General features: G+C 41.9%; 2 protein-coding genes across 2 annotated transcripts; both read right to left on the bottom strand.

Moving 5' to 3' along the window:
* Positions 1-94: 94 nt before the first annotated feature.
* On the bottom strand, positions 95-5,374 carry ipp (intracisternal A particle-promoted polypeptide). Its single transcript, XM_028594412.1, has 10 exons — positions 5,280-5,374; positions 4,438-4,865; positions 4,129-4,340; positions 3,651-3,870; positions 3,360-3,515; positions 3,084-3,251; positions 2,847-2,984; positions 2,259-2,381; positions 1,836-2,056; positions 95-1,747 (listed from the first exon to the last, which is right to left on the bottom strand). The coding sequence occupies exons 2-10, from the start codon at positions 4,781-4,783 to the stop codon at positions 1,523-1,525; spliced, it is 1,809 nt and encodes a 602-aa protein (XP_028450213.1). The 5' UTR covers positions 4,784-4,865; positions 5,280-5,374; the 3' UTR covers positions 95-1,522.
* A 5,173-nt stretch (positions 5,375-10,547) lies between these two features.
* On the bottom strand, positions 10,548-17,724 carry LOC114566080 (phosphatidylinositol 3-kinase regulatory subunit gamma). Its single transcript, XM_028594419.1, has 10 exons — positions 17,406-17,724; positions 15,205-15,316; positions 14,987-15,085; positions 14,687-14,867; positions 14,398-14,514; positions 14,135-14,277; positions 13,838-14,014; positions 13,651-13,725; positions 13,248-13,418; positions 10,548-13,117 (listed from the first exon to the last, which is right to left on the bottom strand). Exons 1-10 carry the CDS (start codon positions 17,458-17,460, stop codon positions 12,844-12,846), a joined length of 1,404 nt encoding a protein of 467 aa, XP_028450220.1. The 5' UTR covers positions 17,461-17,724; the 3' UTR covers positions 10,548-12,843.
* Between the last annotated feature and the right edge of the window lie 4,862 nt (positions 17,725-22,586).

The raw sequence follows: 22,586 nt of genomic DNA, 5'->3' as shown, positions 1-22,586 counted from the left end.
ACCAACACATCTTTTGGGACAGATGTGACACGTATCAATGTGGCATATCATATTAGAAACAACAAAAGACTTTGAAATTCAACATTTATCATTTATCAGAAAACAATTGTAGAATCACATTCTTTGCTGTGACAAGTACAAACAAAAATTACCCTTATTGAAATGTGTTTGAATATGGCAATTTTACATGTGCAAATTGGAGACAATGGATAAACATTGAGATTATTTTCATACCTTTCCTTTCCATTGTTGTGTAACTCCAGACTGATACAAGTCAGTATAGTACAGTTCTATGTTATTAATGTTAACTTTTACAAGGCATCCTCACCGATCTGTCTCTCCCTGCCTCTTATATGACTCTATTCTGAGGAGTCTACAGTATATGATAGAGACCTTAACATTTATTAAAATATGTAAAAATGTTAGTTTTCACACATCACAACCTATAAGGTCATACATTAATCACAATGAGTTTTACTGGAGAATAACATTCAACATAAATGTTCAGTGTAAATCCATGAGTGCTGAGTTTAGTGGCAGAGCTGGAGGTAAGTGATTCCATATTGTCTTGTTTGTACAGTGCAGACCATCTTTTTTGTAAACGTATACAGTCAACTCAGGATTTTTTGTATGTATATGTAAATTCAGTGTGATGTTTACAGTGGAGGGTCATCTGGAGCCATATTTTAAGTTATTACATTTCAAATATCTTAAATGAAGAGAGAGGTAATGCAGGTTCATTTTAAACCCAGCACGCGCATATGTTTAAGTCTGAAAAGCGACCAATAAAATGTTATTACTGTTTAACATTAATATTCTGCCGTTTGCAAAGGAATAACAGTACATGATAGGAAATACGGTTACTGTGGAACGTCTTCACTCCGCTTCGCAAATGTGATGAGCTCCAACATCATCCAACAGTGGTGTGCTGTTCAAGTTTATAATTATTTACAGGAATAGCTTCCCATGGAACTTTGGTTCCATTATTAAATAGGCTCAAGTGGTTTGATACATCTTCCAAGTAGCAAAGCACTCATCTCAAACATTTCTTTAAGGGAAAATAAAGAGAAAGCAAACAAAAAAAAGAACTGTTAGCAGTGTTCCCCAAAGGAAAAAAAACTCTGGTCCATCCAAAATAGAGTTCCTCTGCTGTGAAATGATCCTTATCTCAAGGATAGCTTTGTCTTCAAATACATGAGAGGCAAATAAGTCTTTTTCCACTGATACTCTTGTAAAAGTATTCCGTGAATTGAAAACAGAGACACAGATGAGCAGTTTTGGCAGTTTTCCAGTTTTAGATCTGCTGTCATATGTTCAATAAATGTCGAATGTTGTGGACAAATACAAAAGAAAAACATGTCTAATCCATGTATAAATAACATATATGATCATGTGAAAGTCCTACTTGAGACAGAAACATACGTTTGTGTTTCGTAAGGTGCAGCTTTTCTTCACTTTAGGCAGTTTTGGGATGATTCACGTGCTGATATGGACGCTCACAATTGGAAAATTATACTGGCTATCAGAGCACAGCCAGCCCGCCGTCACACCGGCTGGTGATCATGTTTCCAACTTCAGTCCAGGTATCCAGGTGAGGGTCATAGATTTCCACAGAGTCCACTGTCACCGGGGCAGAGAAGTCTCTGCTGGCGGCCCTGCCACCGACGGCGTACAGCAGCCCGTTAACTGCTGACACTGACACGCCCGCACGGGCAGTAGACATCGAAGCCACCTCAACCCATTTCTCCTGTAGAAAGACAAGTACGGCGGCGAGGAGCAGGTCAGGACACGGATATTACGGAAAACTGACTGAAAATTAAATTGTCCCACTTTACCTCTTCTGGGCAGTACTTCTCCACCGTCTCCAGTGCACCCAGTGCCTCGTTCCAGCCACCCACTGCGTAAATGCAGTTATTGAGACAGGCGACGCCCACATAGGCTCGACGTGTGACCATGACGGGCAGGGCGCTCCATCGGCGGGAGATAGGGTCATACACCTCGGCTGAACGCAGCTCCATTCCTTCGTCACTTATTCCTCCAATCACGTAAATAAACCCTGGAAAGAGACAACAGCATTTAGTCCAGAGCTACTTCACCAAGTGTCCAAGTCATCAGAGACGAAATACACTGTAACAAGCGAGAAGGGGAGTTCAGTGCGTGTGAATGTGTTTGTGAATACTGATAAAAAGCACTTAAATTGCACTAGATTTTGCACATTTATTTTTCAAAAAAAAAAAAAAAAAAGCGGAGAAACCCACCTTGTAGCTCACAGCAGCCAAAGTAGTATCGAGGAACTGCCATGCTGCCGATGACCTCCCACTTGTTCTCCTCTGGGTCATACCGCTCCATGGTCTTCCCAATCTCCGAGCCAATCCAACCACCTACGGAAGTATAATACAATCATCAGCTTATGCTTTTTGTCCGTTTCCCAAAATATACTGGTTATCGATTGAATTGCACTGACTACGTAGCTATTATCATTTCACAAAATGATTTAGTTTAACTTATTTAGCTTTTTGTTCTCCCATTTTCCATGTTGTTTTCTATTTTCTATATTGATGAGATTCTATCACCCAACATACAACTGTTTTCATACGCTCAGAACCACTATGGCTAGTAAACTGATCCTCGTGTGAAAACGATTGGAGTGCCCCTTTAATCGGAATCAGAAAAGGGTTTATTGCCAAGTCAGTACAAGACTTCCACTTACAAGGAATTTGCCATGGTGGTGGGTGCATACATAAACAAAACAAACAATAAATACAGAAAACTAAAACTATTAAAACTAAACTACCAGTTTGTGCTGTATGTATTTCGGTTATATATGGTACTACTGGGGCATTTACCAAGTGCATACAGAGCTCCGTGGCAGGGACAGACGCCAACTCCACAGCGCGGAAAGTTCAGAGATGCCACAGCGGCCCACTGCTTGGTCACTGGGTCGTACCGCTCAGTGCAGTCAAAGATCATTGAGTCTTTCTCCCCTGGTGAAAAAAACAGAATTCCTTGTTAGACTGAAGATTTTTGAGGTTCTTTTATTTTTGGGCTTGAACACAAACACACGACGGCCTCAGGTCTCTCACCTCCTACCACATAGATCATTCCCTCCAGTACTGCGACCCCCAACCCGCTGCGGGCCTGGTGCAGTGACGACACGGTGGTCCAGTACTGGTTAAAGGTGTCAAAGCGCTCCACACAGCTCAATGCCCGACTGTCACTCCAGCGGCCGCCCTGCAGCCGAGTGTAGCCTCCTGCCAGGAGGAAACAAGTAAAAGTCCAAGATGAAATGGCATTTCTGACACTTCTTATTAGGATCAGGTTACTTTACTATGTTGAAAAAAAGTGATTTGAAACAGAACCTATGGCATAGAGGTATTTCCTGGCTTTTCTTCTGGGTCTCATCTTGGCTGGTTGCAGCTGACTGTACATCTTATTTTCTTTGGGAGACTTTGTGACTTCAGTGTATTCCTTCAGCAGAGTCTGCAGTGCCACCCGCAGGCTGAAATCTGCAATACCTTTAATGAACATCGAAATGGGCAAAATTTCAAGATGTTGTTTACGATCCGTCACCTAATCAATTTTACAGCAATATCGGAATGTGAGTATGTCAAATATAAAAGGGGCGTGCAAAATGTTATGCTTCCCCTCACCCTCTATGTACTTGAACAGTCTCTGTGGGGATAGCAGAGGGAAGCGGACTGGTTCCAACACTTCCACTACATGTTTTTTCCTCTTTGCCACATCTTGGAGTACCCAGTCCATGGCTGCAGTGAATACCTGGTACTCATCCTCAATTCTCAGCTCTTCGCTTCTTAGCAGCCTCACCAGCTGATCCTTGGACAGGCCCCTGAACTCATCGGTGACACACACCTAAAAGGGAGGCAGATGATAGAGGCAATCTGTAAGCATCAAACTTCAAAATTCAGCGTGAGTTGAAGCACTTTCATCAAAAAGAAATGGTAAAACTACAATCATGATAAAAAGCTGATGGTGTTTGACTGGGCTTGTTTTGAATAAAGAAAGGATAATAACAGATTTCATGTACATCTAGCTTTATTTTACCGAGGAAACAAACAACAACAAAGTCTGACAGCAACACCAGAGACAGTGCCTCTAATTGTTTCATACCTCCAGAAAGTGAACTTGGATGTAGTTCTCAGTAACCTCCAGCATGTCCATGCAGGCAATCTGCTCCAGGAACTGAAAGATGCCCACACAGTTGGACGGGTCCATGTGGCCCTTGAGAAACTCTCCACAGATAGACACCACCTCGTTCAGCTGCAGCATGTCTGCTGCCACCATCAGCTCCTGGACGTTCTCCACTGTAACACTGATCACGCCTGACGGGAAAGGGCAAATATTTCCACTCAGAAAACGGTACGAAATTACAAAAATCTAATGAAACATAATGATGGCAATACCAGGACGGATGCGGACCTGTGTATATGAAGTCCAGCAAAACCTCAAAGACTTCAGTCTCCACTCCAAGGATCTGCACCTCCTCTTTATCCGCCTCCCTCATTCCCCCGGAGAACAGAGCGGAGAAGTAAGGGCTGCTAGCAGCAAGCACCAGTCGGTGGACCCTGAAGACCCTGCTGCCAACCTTCAGCCCCACATCACAGAAATCGGTGCGGAGCCGCATCTTGTTCATCTGGGCCAGGATGAGTCTGGCGTAGCGGTCTGAGGCCAGCAGAGCCTGCTCAGACGCCTGCGTCGCCATGGCAGCTGCAGCATCACCACCACAACAACCAGCGGATGTTGACATGATGTAGGTGGAGGACATAACCGCTGGGGCCGGTCTGTGTTAACATGGAGGCCAGTTTTCCAAAAGCCTCCACTCTAGTGAGTCTCAGCGTAAAACAGACCTGAAAGACACACGAGATGATTACATCAAGCTCAAAAACACACACAGAGTCACAGACACACTCGACTGTTGTGTAACAACACAAAACTGTGGCAACGTCGGCAATAAGCAATACATGTATAATAATAAAGATAAATAACGGTGGTGCCGTCATAGATAAGTTACTGTCCGTCGCCTTGTTGCTATTTTGGCTATAAAAAAACAACAAAAAACAGCTACTACAGCCGTAAGCCTACATGCTAGCCAACAGACAGCTCGCCAGGGTGGATTCAACAATCATCGGTAAAATCAATTGGAATGACACTGAAACTTTACAGCTCGACTGACCCCTGCTCAGAATGTTAACTCACAGAGAATTACGGACTTGTACAGAAAAAACAAAAACAAATTCAGCTTGTTTTTGGCCGCGACTTACCCATAAGTTTACTGATGAGGATGCAGGCAGGCAACTTCCGTCACCCTGCAGACTGTCAACAACATCTTTCTGGATCGACTGCACAGGTCTGGCAGTTGAATCTCCAGTCACAACTAACAGATCCCCGAGAATGTTACATTTTACAAATCGTTTTTTTTTTGTAGCCTATCGCAAGTGACCATCGTTGTCCGTCTTGGGAGACAGGACTTTAATTACACCAAGGTATGGCTTATTTAGTTTTTTTTTGTTTTAATTATTTGATACATTGTTGTTGTTGTTTTTTTTGGTCAGTTTACACAAGAATTGTCGCTAGCTGTGTCATTACACACACCACCAGATGGCAGTCTCGCCTTTGAACGAGCAGCTAATCAAATGAAAGTCCTTGACAACAAGCCACAGAAACCTACCATGTGAATTATCATAGTATTCTTAGCATGTCAGCCCCCAGCAGAATGGTAATTTTAGATGTAGCCATCCTCCACTGTGTTGGCTCCAACCTCTTGAACTGGAGACTTGACCAGACCTACAAGCGAGCCTACTCTGAGACCTCGCAGTGGGACGTCCAGTTTGTTTTAATCAGTAGCTTGGCATCCAATTGGGTTTAAATACTATATTGGAAAGAAACCTGTTATTACATACAGAAGTCTAGCACTGCTCGGGCCCATTGGACCTGTCTGGTGCACTGAGTTGAGGTGAATAACACCTGTGACAGTTACAGGAAAAACTCCTTTAACTGTCACTTGACTTGTATTTCCTGGTATTTCAATGTGTCACCCAGAATCTAACAGACAGTGGTGTACTAGAAAATATGTGGCCAATTAAAACTCAAAGGTAGATAGATATGTTCCAACCTGGACACCCTTTGTACTACATGCTTGGTTGGGTTTCCCTCCTGCTGCCCTGTAGGCTATTGTAAAATTTCCAGTCTGTCCATTTTGCCTAAAGGGTATCTACCATTACCATTATCTCAGCTGAACATTTGGAGATTTTATAATTATTGGATACAGCTTAAATAGACTCTTAGTAAGCCAATATATCGCAAAGCTCGCCCTCTCAACTAAATGAGCTTTGAAAAAAAACAAGTTATGGTCACTTTAACTCTTTGCAGCCAAATATCTAAAATCTAGACTTAAATGTTATGTGTCTGGCCCTGAGAGACTACAGTAAGTTTGTGAACGTGAGCCAAAGATTCTGTGAAAACTGTCTTTGAGCCAATTAATATATAGTTTTTATCATTAAGTAAAAAAAGTTTTTATGGTAATAATACTACGTTATATCATATTCAGCTTTCCCATTTAATTGACTTTTAGCGTTGATCTTTCAATGAGAAAACTTCAACCTGACCATGTTTAACCTGTAATGTGATTTCTTTTTCAAATCATCCCATTTAAATGCTGATCAGAGAACCCGACAATGTCAAATTTCAAAGAAGAATGTGTCCTTCATCCTCAAATAAGATTTGTTTTTTCTCATTGGTGGTACGAGCACTGTCACTTTTGAAATTGGACAACAACTTCCTTTCATTCAATGTATGGTATAGGGACATACATGTCCTCTACAAGTTCAGCATGATAATATGCTCATCAGAAGTCGGTTGTTGGTAGCTAATGACTTCATTACCAGAGGCATAAAACAAGCCTCTGATAAATCCTTTAAATTAAGCATAATGAGAGAATGTCTATATCCCTAGTGTTTAGGCTTTCTGTGTTTCATTTGTAATATGAATGTTTCTTTTTCTTTGCCTTTTGTTCTTTATGCTGCTGCCTGGGCAGGTGTCTCCTGTAAAACAGGTTTTAATAAGTAGGCGAGGTGCTAGAATGAATTTGAAATGTAGTGACACAGACTTCTTTTGATGAAAGTGGTTCTGTTACAGTGTGATTAAGCCTTTTTTTGTTGGGCATGGCTCTGGTAGTCTCTCATCTATTTTCTCCTATAGGCAATGTTTTTGCTTGTCATGAACATGATGATTAGTTTCACCGTTCACCATGTCTCTCCATTGTGGTGATGGGAAGCAGACTGTGTTTGCCTTGCTCCCAGAATCTTCCGTGTAATGGGAGAAAAAGTAAAGTGTGAGGGTCATCCTATGGAAAGCAGTCACCATAATTACCATTCTGTTTTAAGTGCAGGGTATGTCTGACTTTTTCATCAGAGCTCTGTCCTCTGGCTAGACATTGCTTTCACCAGGAAAGAAAAACATCATTAAACTGACAGCTTAAGGGTTCTTATGGGAGTAGGTAGAGTTCAACATTTACTGAGTACTTATGATTGGCTTTAAATTGAACCAGATAATGCAAAACAAGTAATTTCATCTCTCTGTGGTAGGAGTTTTTATTATTAGTTCCATAATATTGCCGATAACTTATACTGTAAAAATCCCCTGTTTTATGCTTAGGGTATTTCAATTTGTAAATAATACAATTTCATGTCCTCTACATGTTTGTTCTGATTTTGCCAGACAAAGTTTCTTTACTCGCCCGACAGGACTTGTGAACTGCATAACCCCTGGCTGAGTTCACCACCTACAATGTACATATTGTATTATGCTTTCAGACCTAGCCGGTTTCTGATTTGATCTCTGACGCCTCTCTGTCATCTGCAGTCTCTCAGTCCTGTGGACATTAGTTTGCTGGCCATGTGCCTGCTGGTTCTTTTTTAATCTATTTGAGAGCTGAACTCCCGCAATGACATTGTCCTGAGAGCTTGAGGGACGCTGATGCCCTTCGTTTATTACAGCTCAAATCATTAGTGAGGATTTTCCTTGAGAAGTAGAAGTACAATGTAATATGTATGTCATGCAAACTGTTGAGCATTTATCCAAAATGAAAGTTATTATTTTAGAGTTGAGTCAGTGTCCTGCTCTACCTGTTTCAAGGAGGGGGGATCGTCTTCCTTTCCTTCTTAAGATGCTATCTGCAAATCTGATTTGGCTGTGGATCAGGATTGGAATTACTCCTGAATGGTTTGTCAGCAAGCAGCATTATGTTATCCCCTTATAAGAGCTGGCTCAGTGTCACCTCACATTACAGTGTGATCACTTTATCATATACTGTATTCAACTTCAAATACAAATTAAAGCTGTAATTCATAGAATCGTTGGACATAGGGCTTTAGTGTTATGGTTTTAGTGCTATACTAAATACTTTGTTGAATATTTACAATATTCACTGTAGCATTCAAGATGTTGTTTAGCCACTACTGCACATTGGGGCTTACTGTAAGAGTAAAGAAAAACGTGCCTAAAGAGGAATAAAAGCTTATGTAACAACTTTCACGACATACTTTTCATTCTGAAACTTGTTTGGTGTGCATCAATTAACATAATACCTCCAGGCATGGAAACAATTTTCCAACTTAATTTTCTAGCTCAACACCTGGGGTGATCAACCTGTAACCCTAAAGTCTTAAATAAATAGATACAAACTGAATATACAGACAAACTAGCTTTTATTTGGTATTAGACAGACTTAAAAGAAAATGTGGCGCTGGTATGTTTAATGGTTCAGTCCATAGCCGACATGCTGCTTGGCAGGCAACAGGGTCTCTTGCCTTCAGCCTATAAGCCAGCGTCTATGTGAGGTAGTAAAAAAGAGAGAAAAAAAAAAAAAAAGAACTCTTATCGATTCTGCCTCCAACATAGCAACTGGCCGCTGATTGGCCGATACCCTACACGTTCTCGGCCTCCTATTGGCTCTTTGGGTAGCGTGAAAACTGTGGAATCGGACGGAGACAGAGGGGAGGAAAGACGCGATTGGCTGCTGCCAAAAGCGAAAACCTCTTTTTCTGAGAGCCTGCGAGACAGTTGATGGTGTGTGTATTTTAGGCGTGACTCCAAAGGTAATTCGTCCTGCTGCCCCTCCAGCCAGGACTTATTTAAATTGAGGACTATAAAGCAAAATTACTATGAATTTAAACGAGCGAGTTTATGCGACTGAGGTGAAATAGAAAGGGAGGAAAGTAGAGACGTGCTGGGTCTGTATGAGTAAGAAACATGCGTGGGGGGCTGGGCTTTTACATAGATTAAACCATAGAAAATCTTTTATTAAGATTCAGGGAGCTAAGGAAAATAGGACTGGGCAGTGCAAGCTAAATTGCTGTGAAAGCAAAAGGCTTTGGGGTAAAGCCAGGTGGGACTGTTTTTCAGGTCACTAGCTTGACCTTTCCAGCCTTCATTTTTTTTGTTTTTTATACCATCCTGTACAGGAGTTAGAAAAATGCGCTCTTTCCTGTCCCTCCTCTTTCCCTTTCTGTCTACCCCACACACTTTCTCTATCCACTCTGTCCCTCTCACGCAGACTGAGTGTGACTCAGCACTGGTACAGTGTGTCCTATCTATCTATCTATCTATCTATCTATCTATCTATCTATCTATCTCCATCCATCCATCTATCTCCCCTACATCTGGTCCATCCTAGCCAAATGGCATGCTTGTCTGTCCACCAGCTCTCTGTGCTGACACAGGTAAGAGGGAGTAATCCGTGGCCTGGAACTGAGGCTCTCCCCCAGTACATCCCTGCCCTCCGCACCTCATTAATCCCTACCTAACACAGACCTTATGTTATGGTTGAAACAGGCCACCTGTTGCTCTGGTCATGGAGGGCAATGGTGGTGTCATGGTCACCCGGGGTCCTCATCATCATCACCATTAGCAGTGGCTTATCCTAGGGTTTACACAAGTGTTTCTTTGTAGATGGTGCTAAAGTTAATAAAAAAACAAAATTATAATTTACACACATTTGTGTATTTATGAGCCAATACTGGTCTTGACTGTGTGATTAAGTTCTAGGGACAAAACTCAAGCTGCTCTCAAGCTAGCTGGTACTAAAATGTTTACAGTTGAGCTGCATTCCTTTCACGGGAGCTTCAGAAAAATTGTGTTTAACAATACAGCCCGTTCTAAGTGAAGTAGGTTTGATGGATTGTTTTCTAGTGACTCATCAGCGGCCAGGCTGAGTGGGGAAAGGGCCTGCACATATCCTGCTATTGTCTTATCGCTTCCTTTCTCTTCCATCTGTCCACAGTCTGTCCTCCAGTGCCCTCGCTGTCTCCTTTCTCTTCTGACCCAAGGATAAGCTCATTGGACAGCAATGGCTCCACTAGAGATGGACAGTGAATTTCATATAACTAGTTATCTCACTTTAAGTGATTCTACGCTTTGTATTTAATAATTTTTCTACCCAGGTCAGAAAAAAATGGTATCTTAAATAATAAACTGATACTGTGCATTGCTTGCACAGTATCAGCAATAGACCATGAAAGAAAGCCAATGGATTAACGTAAATTGACAAAACCCTCATCAGTTTATTGTCTTTCAGCAAGAAAAAGGTCAGGATCTCACATAGCTTCACCCGAGTAGTTTCCTCAATCCCCCAGTGGAGTTATTTTTTTTTTATAAGAGGCTTAATCACCCTCCTTCCATAAACCAACCTCAGAAATACATTTTACAGTTTCTCTGTACAGAGTATGTATTGTCCTCAAACTTGAAAAATGTGCCAAGTTCAACATGGATTCCTTTCCTCTTAAGCTATGTAGCCTACATGTCATGAAAAACATTCATAGCTTGAGCAATGCCACAGTTCAAGTAATGGAGGCAGGATACTTCCGGACCTCTGGCAGTTCACACAAACATCGGAGGCCACATCATACCGACACCACCAAAGAGAGTGCATTTTTGTGGCAAATGTCAACCTCTCATAACAGCATTACCTTCACCACCATCATCATCGTCATACATTGCAACAATAGAAATACTGTTGGATTGCACTTTCTTCAAGCTTTCATCTTGTGGCGTGTGTATAGAAAAAATATATATAGAATACAAAAAGCTTATACTTCTTTGAGTAACAGAATATAACATACAGTACTTCAGATTATGTTTTTGATCAGCACATCAGCAGGTGTACATAAATTGCCCTCCCCTTGCCCAAATGCAATTACCAGACTTAAAAGGGATGTATTTTTGCTCACTATCAAGTGCTTTGGTCAATGGGTATAACATTTGAGTATGCTCTCTTACAATGGTATTCTACAGGACGTTAATGCTACATACTTATCCATTGTATATGAATTTATGTTAAGAAAGGGGCAAATTGTCAAGCTGCACCACGACTTTTCACATATTCACACGTGGCATTTACCCAAAAATGGTTTGGTCCACCAAACCAGTATGACGGAAAACATTTTTCTCCTACACAAAGTAGTATTAACATATTTCTTATTCCTGAGCACACAATAGGACATTTTGCACACAAAGAGTTTGTAGAATCACGAGTTATATTTTGTAGAGAAATTGTCACGCAAAGAATTATTTAATTTAAGCAAACAAAAATCTATTTTGTGCTCCATGCACTTGTTTCAGTGTTTCCTAATATCCACATAGGAGCACCTCTGTTTTTATAAATTTCCCCTCTAAATGCTCTGTGTGATCGGACACTAGTTCAGTGTTTCTCAACATCTCTGCTCTGCGCGCTCTCAGATTTGTCTGGGTGCTCAACTTGACAGAGTGTTACAGCGTGCCACAATGGCAGCCGATCAGAAAAGTCGGAGTAGGTCATTTCTGATTGGCTGTTGTGACTCCACTCTGATTGTTAGTATAATCAGTTACCAGGGGGAGTAGGGAAGCACTAGAAGAATGATCTGCAGCCCCACAATAGTAGTTCATACAGTTTTGGTGACATACCTATAACCTTTATTAGTTAATCTATACTTTATTAGCTTGCAGGCAAGCGATCTTGTTAGGTTGGGAGCTGACGTCTGCCATATATGCAGTAGCTAGTTGGCTACCTTGGTGATTGCCAATGTAGAAACCTGAATTGACTCTTAATATTTACATATCTAGCTGACTAATTGTTATAAACAACCTTATGGCATTCTCATAAAATGAGATGTAGTACCTTCTGCCTATATAAACCATGTAATTCAATTTACACATTAACGGGGCAAATGTGGAAAACACAGTAAAAGAGGTTATTTTGTGCTAATGTGGATATTAGCAAACCAGGTTAATACATTTATTGAGGACAAAATTATTATTGTCACTCAAATTAAAATTCTCTTTGCATGATAAAGTTCTCTAAATATAATGTATGTGCTTAGAAAAAATATTTTTCTGTGCTCAAAATTTGCCATCACATGCGCAAGAATGAGGCACAAATATTACTATAGTATTGGTCAGAACGGAATCTACTGTAACTAGGGAAATGGACATCTCTAGCAACATCAACTCTGGTTTTACAAGTTGAAGTCAAACAAAGGTGCAGCGCCCGATGTCAGTGAGCAATTTTCTGGTTTTCAACATCCCTACTAAAAAAAGGTGTCCATTAAACAAGCGGCAATAAATGAAGTACAAAAAAAAAAAAAAAAAAAGTAAAGTATTAAAAGCTTAAACAGTCTCTTTGAAAACAAAAGTTCAAGCTGACATTCAAGTTCCAGTCCCACTTCAATCTGTGAAATCCCATTCACAAAAACCGATGGAATCACTGTAGTGCAAAACTTTACACAATGCACCTCGATGCAGTCATTCTCGCAGGATGCAGTAAACATGTCCTTTTGTCTTTTTACCGTTGGATTACATTTCTGGAGCGGCAGGCGGGAGCCCCACCGTGTGTTTTGGAGTCTGTAAGAGTTTGTGTTCCTCTGCGTGTTGAGAAGGCGCAGCTGCATCTGTGGCGTGTACTGGATGTGACAGCCGAACATCCAGGGCGTCATTGTGTTGCGCTAAGGAGTGCAGGCGATAGTGCAGGACAAGGTCTTTCAGTGTGCAGTGGGCGTCGTAGGGCTCAGCAAAGCCGTATCCTTGCGGTGTGTTGTAGATCATACAATGCTTCACTTCTTCATTCACACTGTAATGAATGAAAGAAAAAAAAAGAAAAAAACAAAAAAAACAATGGGTGTCACACAATTACACCAATGCGTAATATTCCTCTCAAACCATTCTCCAGATAACTGCTTTTCCCAAAATGATATACTCACACAACAGAGCAGGCGTAGCATCCCTGTTTGCTGCTCTCACGGATCAGGAACGTTCCAGGAGCTTTACCTTGAAGCATCTCCTCGGCCTGCGTCCGGCTCAGTTCGCCAACAAACCAATTTGTCTCATCCTGATGCGGCAAATTCTTCTCGTCTCCCTTCAACACATATGTGCTGGAAAAAAAACAAAGAGTCGTACTGTAACGCCTCCGTAACTGTTCGTTGTTGTTACTATTCTCTCTCTCTCTCTCTCTCTCTCTCTCTCTCTCTCTCTCTCTCTCTCTCTCTCTCTCTCTCTCTCTCTCTCTCTCTCTCTCTCTCTCTCTCTCTCTCTCTCTCTCTCTCTCTCTCATTTATAAGTTGCACTCTTGAACATTGTTTCCAGAAAGAATTTGTTGGAACTTACTCATCAAGGCTGTCGCTCAGTATCCCCAGCCAGTCATTTATGCGTTTCTGCCTGACACCTTTGTGATTAAGCCAGCTGCAAGGAGAGGTGTAAAGAAAAGGTTGGATTTTAATATAGAATAGTTATACTTCACAGAGCAGCTACAAAATAATTATTTTTCCACAGATACCACAAACAATATACATACTTGAGGTACAGGTCTCTGATGTTGCGTAACTGGATGAGGTCAGGCCGCAAGCTGTTGATCTTCCTGTCGGTCTCTCTGTAGTCCTCCACCTGCGTTCTCAAGTCTTCCTCCAGATGGATTTTGCTGTCGTAGATCTCCCCGAGACGACACTTCAGCTTCTCATAATTTATTAGAAAGCTAACGAGAGGGAAATAAAAGGTCGCAGGTCTGAATACAGATCAATAAACGTGGTTCTACATGCAACCAATTGAAACTACATTTAGGGGCGCTTTTTTTTCGGACAGTGTAATGAAGTACCTCTCCAGATCTTGGTCAGCTCCCTCGGACTGATTGTTCATCTCAATCTCCTCTCCGTAACGCTCCTGTTCACGACACTGCTCCTCGAAGATCAGCATTGTCTCGTTAAAGGCCTCAATGGCCGTTCGCTTCATCTGGATCTCCTGCATCACAAAGAATACGTCCACTTAAATAAAAAAATATATACTCAGGAGACTGGAAAATTCTACTGATGAGACAGACATGAGAGACCATCAGAGTTAATTTAATGCGTTTGTTTTTACCTGCGAGGTCTTTGTGAAGGCTTCATAAAGATGATCAAACTCCTTTGACTTCTCTTGATACTGACAGTGAACCTCCTTGAGCTTTCTTCCAGCGACATCGACACTGTCCTCTTTCACCTGATGTAAAAAGAAAAAAAAAAAAAAAAAAAGACACAACAATTACAATGTACAATTCCTAATCCTCCGTAACAGAAAAAAACTAATATCCTTTATCAAAATCTTTCTGCAATGTCAAAATATTGACTGACATTTTCCCCCCCCCGAAAACAGAATAATTGTGGTCGCTAACCTGCTGGAAACGGGACACGGGATGGGTGAGCATTAGGTCCAGCGTGGCGTTGTATTCCACCAACGGATGGTGCTGATAGTGCCAAATGAGCTCCACTACTGAAGTGAATGTGAGGGGGTCCGAGAAGCCGTACTTGCCATCCCGGTGGTAAATCTTGATCAGCTTGTTGTGTCCGTCTTTCCTGAGAAAGTGAAACGGCAAAGCACAAAAATGTGATCATTGATGTCAAATCAAATGTAAACCCCTGTTGATGATATTTGTGGTAGTGCTGTTAGGATTAGATTTCTCCCTTCTGCTCACCTCAACGTCAGCGTAAAGTCTCCTTGCAGCTTTGTGGATGCATCGCGCACCACAAAGGAGCCATCAGGTGCATCTCGGAGCTTCTCGTTCACCTCATCCCTGAGGGAAAATCAGTTAAAAGTTAGCGAATCTAACATACCAATACGTTAAAACAGTCCAAACAACGCAAACTCCGTGTTTGTAAGAATGATGGCATGTTTAAAGTGAAGATACCTTACCTTGTTATGTCTCCCCAATACCATTCAGCGTCCTGTAGCGTATATGTAGGTGGCGCAGGGCAGTTGTTGTTCATGGTGGAGTGCACTGGCTTTGTTGACCTGGGAGGGAGAGCTGCAAGCAAAAGAGAAAGCCAGATAAGAAAATGAAATGCAAAGGAGTGGGATTCTTAGAAAGAGATCCATCAGGCATTGTAAAGCATTGATCTGTTGTGAGATGAAGTGATGTACTGTAAACATGAGTCCCTCAATGATAATGACCTACTGCAATCAAGGATGTGTGCGTGTATGTGACACACACACACACACACACACACACACACACACACACACACACACACACACACACACACACACACACACACACACACACACACACACACACACACACACACACACACACACACACACACACACACACACACACAAAGATCTGAGGACAAGCCCAGGCATGTTTCCAAGAGATATCACTTGCCACATAATTACCAAGTGTGTGTAAAAAGGAAATGTGGCAGTTAGTCCTCATTTCTGAGCACTATTAGTAAATTAAAATGAAATATGATTTCTTTTATTGTTCCAGAAATTCGCAGAATTAGGAGTCTAGTTGCTTACAAACTCTTGCAAAGTAGATTAAAGTGCAACTTCTAAAGTTTGCAGCAGCCTCTGGCACTGTCCTGAAGTGCATGAAAGGCATCAAATACACCATAAATTATATTTAGAGCCTCTTGGACCACCCCTCCCATTTTTATAGTGATCGCACACTTATATCCTCCTAAGTTTTCCGTCAACCTTAAAGGCATAAGATCTGCGAATCTGGCTGAAAGACTAAGCGTTTTCCTAAAAATGAAAAAGGAGGGCAGACCGCATCAAGAGGAGGTGAAGGGCGATATATTTCACTGCAGGACAAAAGTGCCTTTCATGAGGCAGTTAGGGAGAATACAAGAGCACTCACAGAAAGGAGAAAATGTGGGTTTCTCCCACCATCCGCTCTCCTCTTTTTCTGACCTTAAAATAAACAAAAGGCAGGTGCAGCAGCACAGTGGCAGGCACAAAACGCAAAGCCGCGGCTCCTGAACTCAGCAAAATTAAATCTGCACACCTTCCTCTTTCTGTCTCCTGCCCAGAAACTCCACTGGCTTTTGAGACACACACACACACATACCAGTACAGACAAGAGCCACGTAATTCAAGTGTGGAATAATACATGAATAAAAATCAACTCAGTCACGCATGTATAGCTTGGCTTTTGCCCTGTGTCCAATCCAGAAAATAAAAGAGTAAATTAATTCTTAATAACCAAACACAGGGATTTGTCACTGAAACAGCCATACAGCACACATACCTTATAGGGACAATACAGGGCATCTGCATTGTTCTTATGGTGTGTCACTACTATTCACTTTAAGGTTATATCAACTGTAATTTTAAATAATCATCTTCAAATTATTAATGCACGTGGGCTAACATTATGGTGCATTTTTTATTAGCCTAACTAAAGTCAAATCAAATGAGCTAGGTGGTTATTTAGAATAAAGACATAATAGCAACCGGAAAGTGTCAATACACCGTTAAGACAATGTAATAACGCGCAGGTCAAATGACAAAATGTAAATACAAAAATATGAAGTGTTCGTGAGTTGCCGGAGTTAAGTCATAAGACGAGCTGTCTAGTCTGCTTGCCTCTAGCCTACTTTCAGAGCTAGCACACAAATTAACCACGGCTGGCTGCAGAGGAGAACAAAGCGGTCGTTTCATGCGGCGCTCATTAACGCACCCTGTGCAACTATATTCCATTTTAAAATGCACTATTTACACTGTCACACGCCTTCGGTAAACCTTTTGGCTCACGAGGAGATGCAAAACCGCTATGCATTTGTGTCCAAGTTTGTCATATGCGCTGGGACAAAAGAAACGCCACTGCGCCTGGTCCGCCGAAAGGTATTACGTAATTGGCAAGTGAATTGCGCTATGCATGCCTGGGCAATGCCACTGGGGAAGCTCAGCACTGAGGACTGACCTGGCCATTATAACGTTTTTACTAACACCTGCGCAGCATTTGTCAGATGTCAGCTTTATTACCGATCATTACACAAGATGATGCGAGCAAAAGGAGAAAGTAAAAAAAAAAAAAAAAAAAAAAACGAATAAAAAGGTTTTCTGACTCCCTGCAGATCAGACAATGGTTGCCTTTAACCCTAACTTACCTGGTGGTGCTTGATCCATTTCGAGGTAGAATAAACCTTCGGGAGGATAAACCATTCCTGTTTCAAAATAGTAGTCCAGGTTGCTGCTGTTGTCTTTGAGAGTAGGCTAATCAAAAAAAAATGCACGCACATTTAGACCTATTTTAATGCAATTGCAGACGCCACGTCCTACATGGACGAAAAGAAAACTCTTTCGATTCCGAGTCCATAAAACATCCCAAAGTCCAACTGTGTATTCTCAACATATCCTGTCTAACTGGGGTTGTTTCAGACAGATAGATTGTCAGCCTTCGTCTTCTTGCTGTGCAGCGGCGGTCTACTTTACTTCATCTCGGAAGTGGAGCGACTTTAAAAGGCTGTTCGTAACATCATCTTGGCATGATCCAACCTGCTGCCACAGTAGGGGAGTTATTTTTCTCGCAGGATTCATTGTCACGTAAAACACACCCACGCAAGTTTATGTTTCTTATTCCAAAAAATAAACCTTTATAAGTATACTCTGCACAATAACATTGTATTAGGTGAATTCCACTCACAGATACTTAATGCATGTCAAATTAGTAACCCCCTAAATTGTAATGGTACATCCCAGACTTTTTCATTCAGTTCTCCTCAAGCTGCACTGTAACTGCTGAAAAATTCCTTGCAGGGCATGAATGGAAAAGTAAAACCTAGTCTATTACCTTGAATCATTTAATGACAATATGCTCTAACTTATAAATATGTTTTAATAGTCGAAACAACTAGGAATTAAAACATTTTTTTGCCACTTACGCTTTGCCCTAATTTGCTGGCGAGTGAATAGGTTGCACTAGAATGACATCATGCAATAGGTTTCATGATAATTAAAGTGTCTTCAGCTGTTTGGCATCCAGAGCACCAGGCTTCAATCCCTTTGTCTGACGGAGTAGCCTGCCTATTTGGCAAGTGTGTATTATATTCTTGTTGAGCTTGTCAAACACATTCAGCAGGAAAAAGGAACATAATTATCGTTGCTCTGACATCATCCTGTTGAAGACACAATAGGTAATGGTAGGAGTGTTAACTCCTGTACACATCAGTGACAAAAAAAAAAAGTAAGGGTGGAAAAGAATGTATTCATTTATTTTATTATTTTATGATAATACATTTCTGTCTTCATATGCTAAAAAGTAGCAGGATTGCTATCTCCTTTTGCGTTCGTGTCAGGATAAATACATGCATTGTTTGTTCATGACACAGCCATAAATTTAAACAGCCAAGGCTTCTTCCACCAGCTGATGTTAGTGGCTGCAGGGAGAGTGAAACAAGGCCTGCATGGTCAGAGGTCTGTCTCTGTTGGTGTCCAGGCGTTTATGGCCAGTCCCCTTTTGACCTGAGGACACAGAGTCAGGGAGGTAATTGCCTCCAGCATTCCTTTTTCCCATCAGTTAGACGAGTCTTTCCTCTGTCCAGTCGGTGCCCATGAAACTTCCTAAACTAACTGCCATGATGGAGAATATTATGGCAAGAGAGCGCACATGCATGCTGCACTCACAGACACAGCTGAAAATGTGGCCAGGTATTTCACAATAATACAGAGTTTATCACCATAAAATAACTGTATAATTTGTATGTTGTATCCAAATGCTTTTTAACTTGCCAAATGGTAGTTGTGGGAGGTTGGCAGGTTTATTTTAGGCATTAGATCCACCATTTGACAGGTATGTAATTGTGTGGGTGTTTGCACACATTGAGTGAATGTGCTCACATGTGTCTGTGTGTATTTGTGGTTGCAATGTATGAGTGTTTGCTTTTGTGCTTTCCATGCCTCCCTACTTTAAGAAACCTTGAGGCCTGTCACGGCATGTCACTTGGCTGCTGCCCAACACCCCCAGACCCCCTACCCACTCTAGTGTCAGAAGAGCGCAGAATTTGCCCCTTTAACTTCTGGGTCTGACCTCGGTGACACATTTCACTACCACGATCCTCTTGAAACACATTGGGGCCTACGGACACGTCCGTGGGGGACAGTGAGGCATAGGCATGGCGAGCTCCAGCTTCCTGGCTTTGTGTCTGGAATATGTTGCCTCTATGATTAGTATTAGATAACGCTGAACTATTTGGGGTGTGCAGTGTCTTTGTATGTGCGCCCCATTTATGTTGTGTGGGTGAAGGCAGACTTGCAGGATAAACCTTTAGGCTTTGCACCCCAGATCCAGGCAGTCCTGATGGGATCAGTGAAGGCTAATCGTAAGATTAACAGGATAGGCTGATACTGCTAGCCTGCCAGCTGCCTGCTAGCTGATGTGACTCATCTTGATATCCACTACTGCAATATGCCACTGGACTGTGGGAGTGCTGGGAAACGCTGCATGAGTTTTAAATTAATAGACAGATGTACCTCTGTGCTAAATGTAGATAACATTTCAAATCTAATTCTGTTAGATTTATATTTTTGACATTGATCTGACAAGCAACTTAGAATGACTACAGAGGGACTATTATAGGCAGAAAATATTAAGGAGAGTGGGTATTAGAAATTATAGTTTGGTCATTTCTCTGGTCGTCAGAAAGAGAAAGAGAAATATATAAGAGTTCAGGAGAATGGCATTAGGATGGATTTTTGTGTCCTTGAGGTTAATAGGTCAGTGTGGTACAGTGTGTTGTACGTAAACATTGTGGGGAAATTATGGAAAGAGCTTTAATCCTCATATTTAAGACTGTTAAATTTGTACATAATAGGCCTCCCGCTGTCATTCACTCAGCCACACTAAGTCACACCCTGGCTTTTAAGACTAATGCTTGTTTAGACTTTGTTCACTAACTGTGTCATGGAATTAACTGTTTTCATATTTCCTGTGCAGTGCAACATAGGACACATTTTATCAGGATTTGTTTTGTTGTTAGAAAAAAGAAAAAGACACAACAAAGAGAAGCCATGTCAGGAATAAGTTCAGTTCACCAATGTCGGTATCTGTGTCATGGTCTTGCATTGTAGCCCTGGGTGAATTGCACATCTTTCAAATCGTCTGTACTGTAGTGTGCTGCTATTCACGGCCATTGAAGGGATGCATAATGGTCTTGGCAGGGCGTTCGACATTCACCATGGAGAGACTGTGGGGTTTCCCTGATCGGCGGCCAGAACCAGCACACAAAGCACGCAGTAGTACTGCCAGAGGCAACTCAACTGTGGGCAGAGTGTAGGGCGGCTATGGTCTGGCCCCCAGGACCCTGCCATTGTGGAAATGTAAGTGGGGACAGTGTCTGAACGGCTTGAGTTTGAACAGAAAACTTTGGATGACCAAAACTATGAGCTTCAAATAGCTGGGCCCTGGGAAACATAGCTTGTTCTTTTAAGGAGGTCAAAGAAAAGCCAAAAAGAGGAAAAAAAACAGAAAACCAATGTTTGGTGGATGTCAAATTGGAGGCTACTGTTGCTATAGACATCAGCAAAACTGACATACCATTTTTCCAAACGCTCCAGTGTCTGTCTACCTCTCTGTCTGTCAAGTCCAACCCTCTCCTTCTCTGTCTCTCTTCTCTGGATTAGCACCCGGTGGTCATACCCAACACTCATCATCTGTCACTTCATTATGCTAGAGCCTAATCTTACTAACAGAGGTGACAACTGAGGTACTCGTGGCATGCCACCACATAACGTTTACCCGCTGAGTGTCTGAGTTACGGCGAGGATGATGATCCTGTGGTATCAGCGGCCTCTGTCTCTCCAGAGGCCTTCCCCACCTCTCTGCTTAAGTGGCATGCCAAATAAAGGCCTAGCCATGAAGAGTGTTAGTGGAATATATTCATAAGATGCTCCCAGTTTTTCAGACCTTGTATAATTAGGTATGGATCAAAGTAGGTTATAGGATTATTTTCATAGTCAAATAATCAGTTGGTCATTTGTTTTTTGATAAATCGTTTTGTGTTAAAGCTTTAGTGCGTACATTTTTGATATTAATAAACGTCGGTTACATTCAAGCCATTAACAAATGAGTTACTACAAAGCGGGCGGGTGCGTCGTCATGGAAGGCTTGTATCATGTGGACGCGGACAGTTTTGTTGTCATTACTTAGAATTCCTCATGGGGGCAGCAGAAACTACGCACTTTAGCTTTAAATGTCAGAAATAATGAGAAATGACCATCGCATTTTCCAAGATCCCGAAGTGGCAAATATTCAAATTGTAATAATATTATAAAGTAGTCTTTTTGCTTGATAAATAAAAAATAATTAAAATAATTACTTTTTCAGGACTAGTATTGTATTGTTTCTGATTCAGGCACGCCATCTGCAAATTGACATCAGCAGAACGTCAGCAATGCGTCTTTAACTGTGACTCAACTATGAGTCTTTACAGAAAGCATGTCATGTGTGTCAGTGAGCAAAGGATTCATGGCTGGAAGCTCAGTGAAGTTAAGCTAGTAACCTACCCCTCTCTCCTTCATACACGCGTGCGTGCACACACACACACACACACACACACACACACACACACACACACACACACACACACACACACACACACACACACACACACACACACACACACACACAATCCCAGGCTTTCATGCAAAGCAAAATTGAGAAGCCGTGGACTCTTTCAAGCTCCTCAGCAGTTGCTCGCATTATTTAAAGGACGCACTATAACTCTATTAGGCACAGCTCCAGGACACACTAAACAACCTATAGGCCACACTGGCATCAGTGTCAGTGGGGATTGCAGCCATTGTTGTCCATGCTACAGGATTTATTCCCCTCCTCCCATATTGTGACCTTCACCTCTGACCCCGGCTGCCATCTCATATGCTCTGGGACTGAAAGTTTGTGAGGCTTTATGCCTTCCAGGTCTTAAATGTTCCTTTACAATGACCCAAGTCTGCTAAGTGGCTTCTCTTCACAGCACCAGTGTTGGGATGATTCAGGTTAGTGTCAGCAAGGAGAGAGAGAGAGAGGGGGGGGAGGGGGTCACAGTACAGAGTTGTGGTTGGACTGATTGACCCATAGAAAAGGTCAGTTGGAAGGCATGAGAGGGGAGAAGCTGCCTAAATGGCTCTTTTCTCTCCTTTTTCTCCCCTTGGCCAGGGCAGAGACTCTGTATGGTTATTTATGAGTGTGTGGGAGAGCGAGAGGGGCTGCAGTGAAACCCACTAGCCCTCTTTGTTGCGAGGGCTGGGCTGGGCTGAGGTGCCTGTCATTGGTTCGGTTCTGTCATATATAC

Source organism: Perca flavescens, chromosome 12 (genome assembly GCF_004354835.1).
Source record: "Perca flavescens isolate YP-PL-M2 chromosome 12, PFLA_1.0, whole genome shotgun sequence".
In the NCBI taxonomy this organism is placed as follows: Eukaryota; Metazoa; Chordata; class Actinopteri; order Perciformes; family Percidae; genus Perca; species Perca flavescens.
The sequence above is the reverse complement of the archived record's forward strand: the minus strand, read 5'-3'. Positions and strand labels throughout refer to the sequence as shown.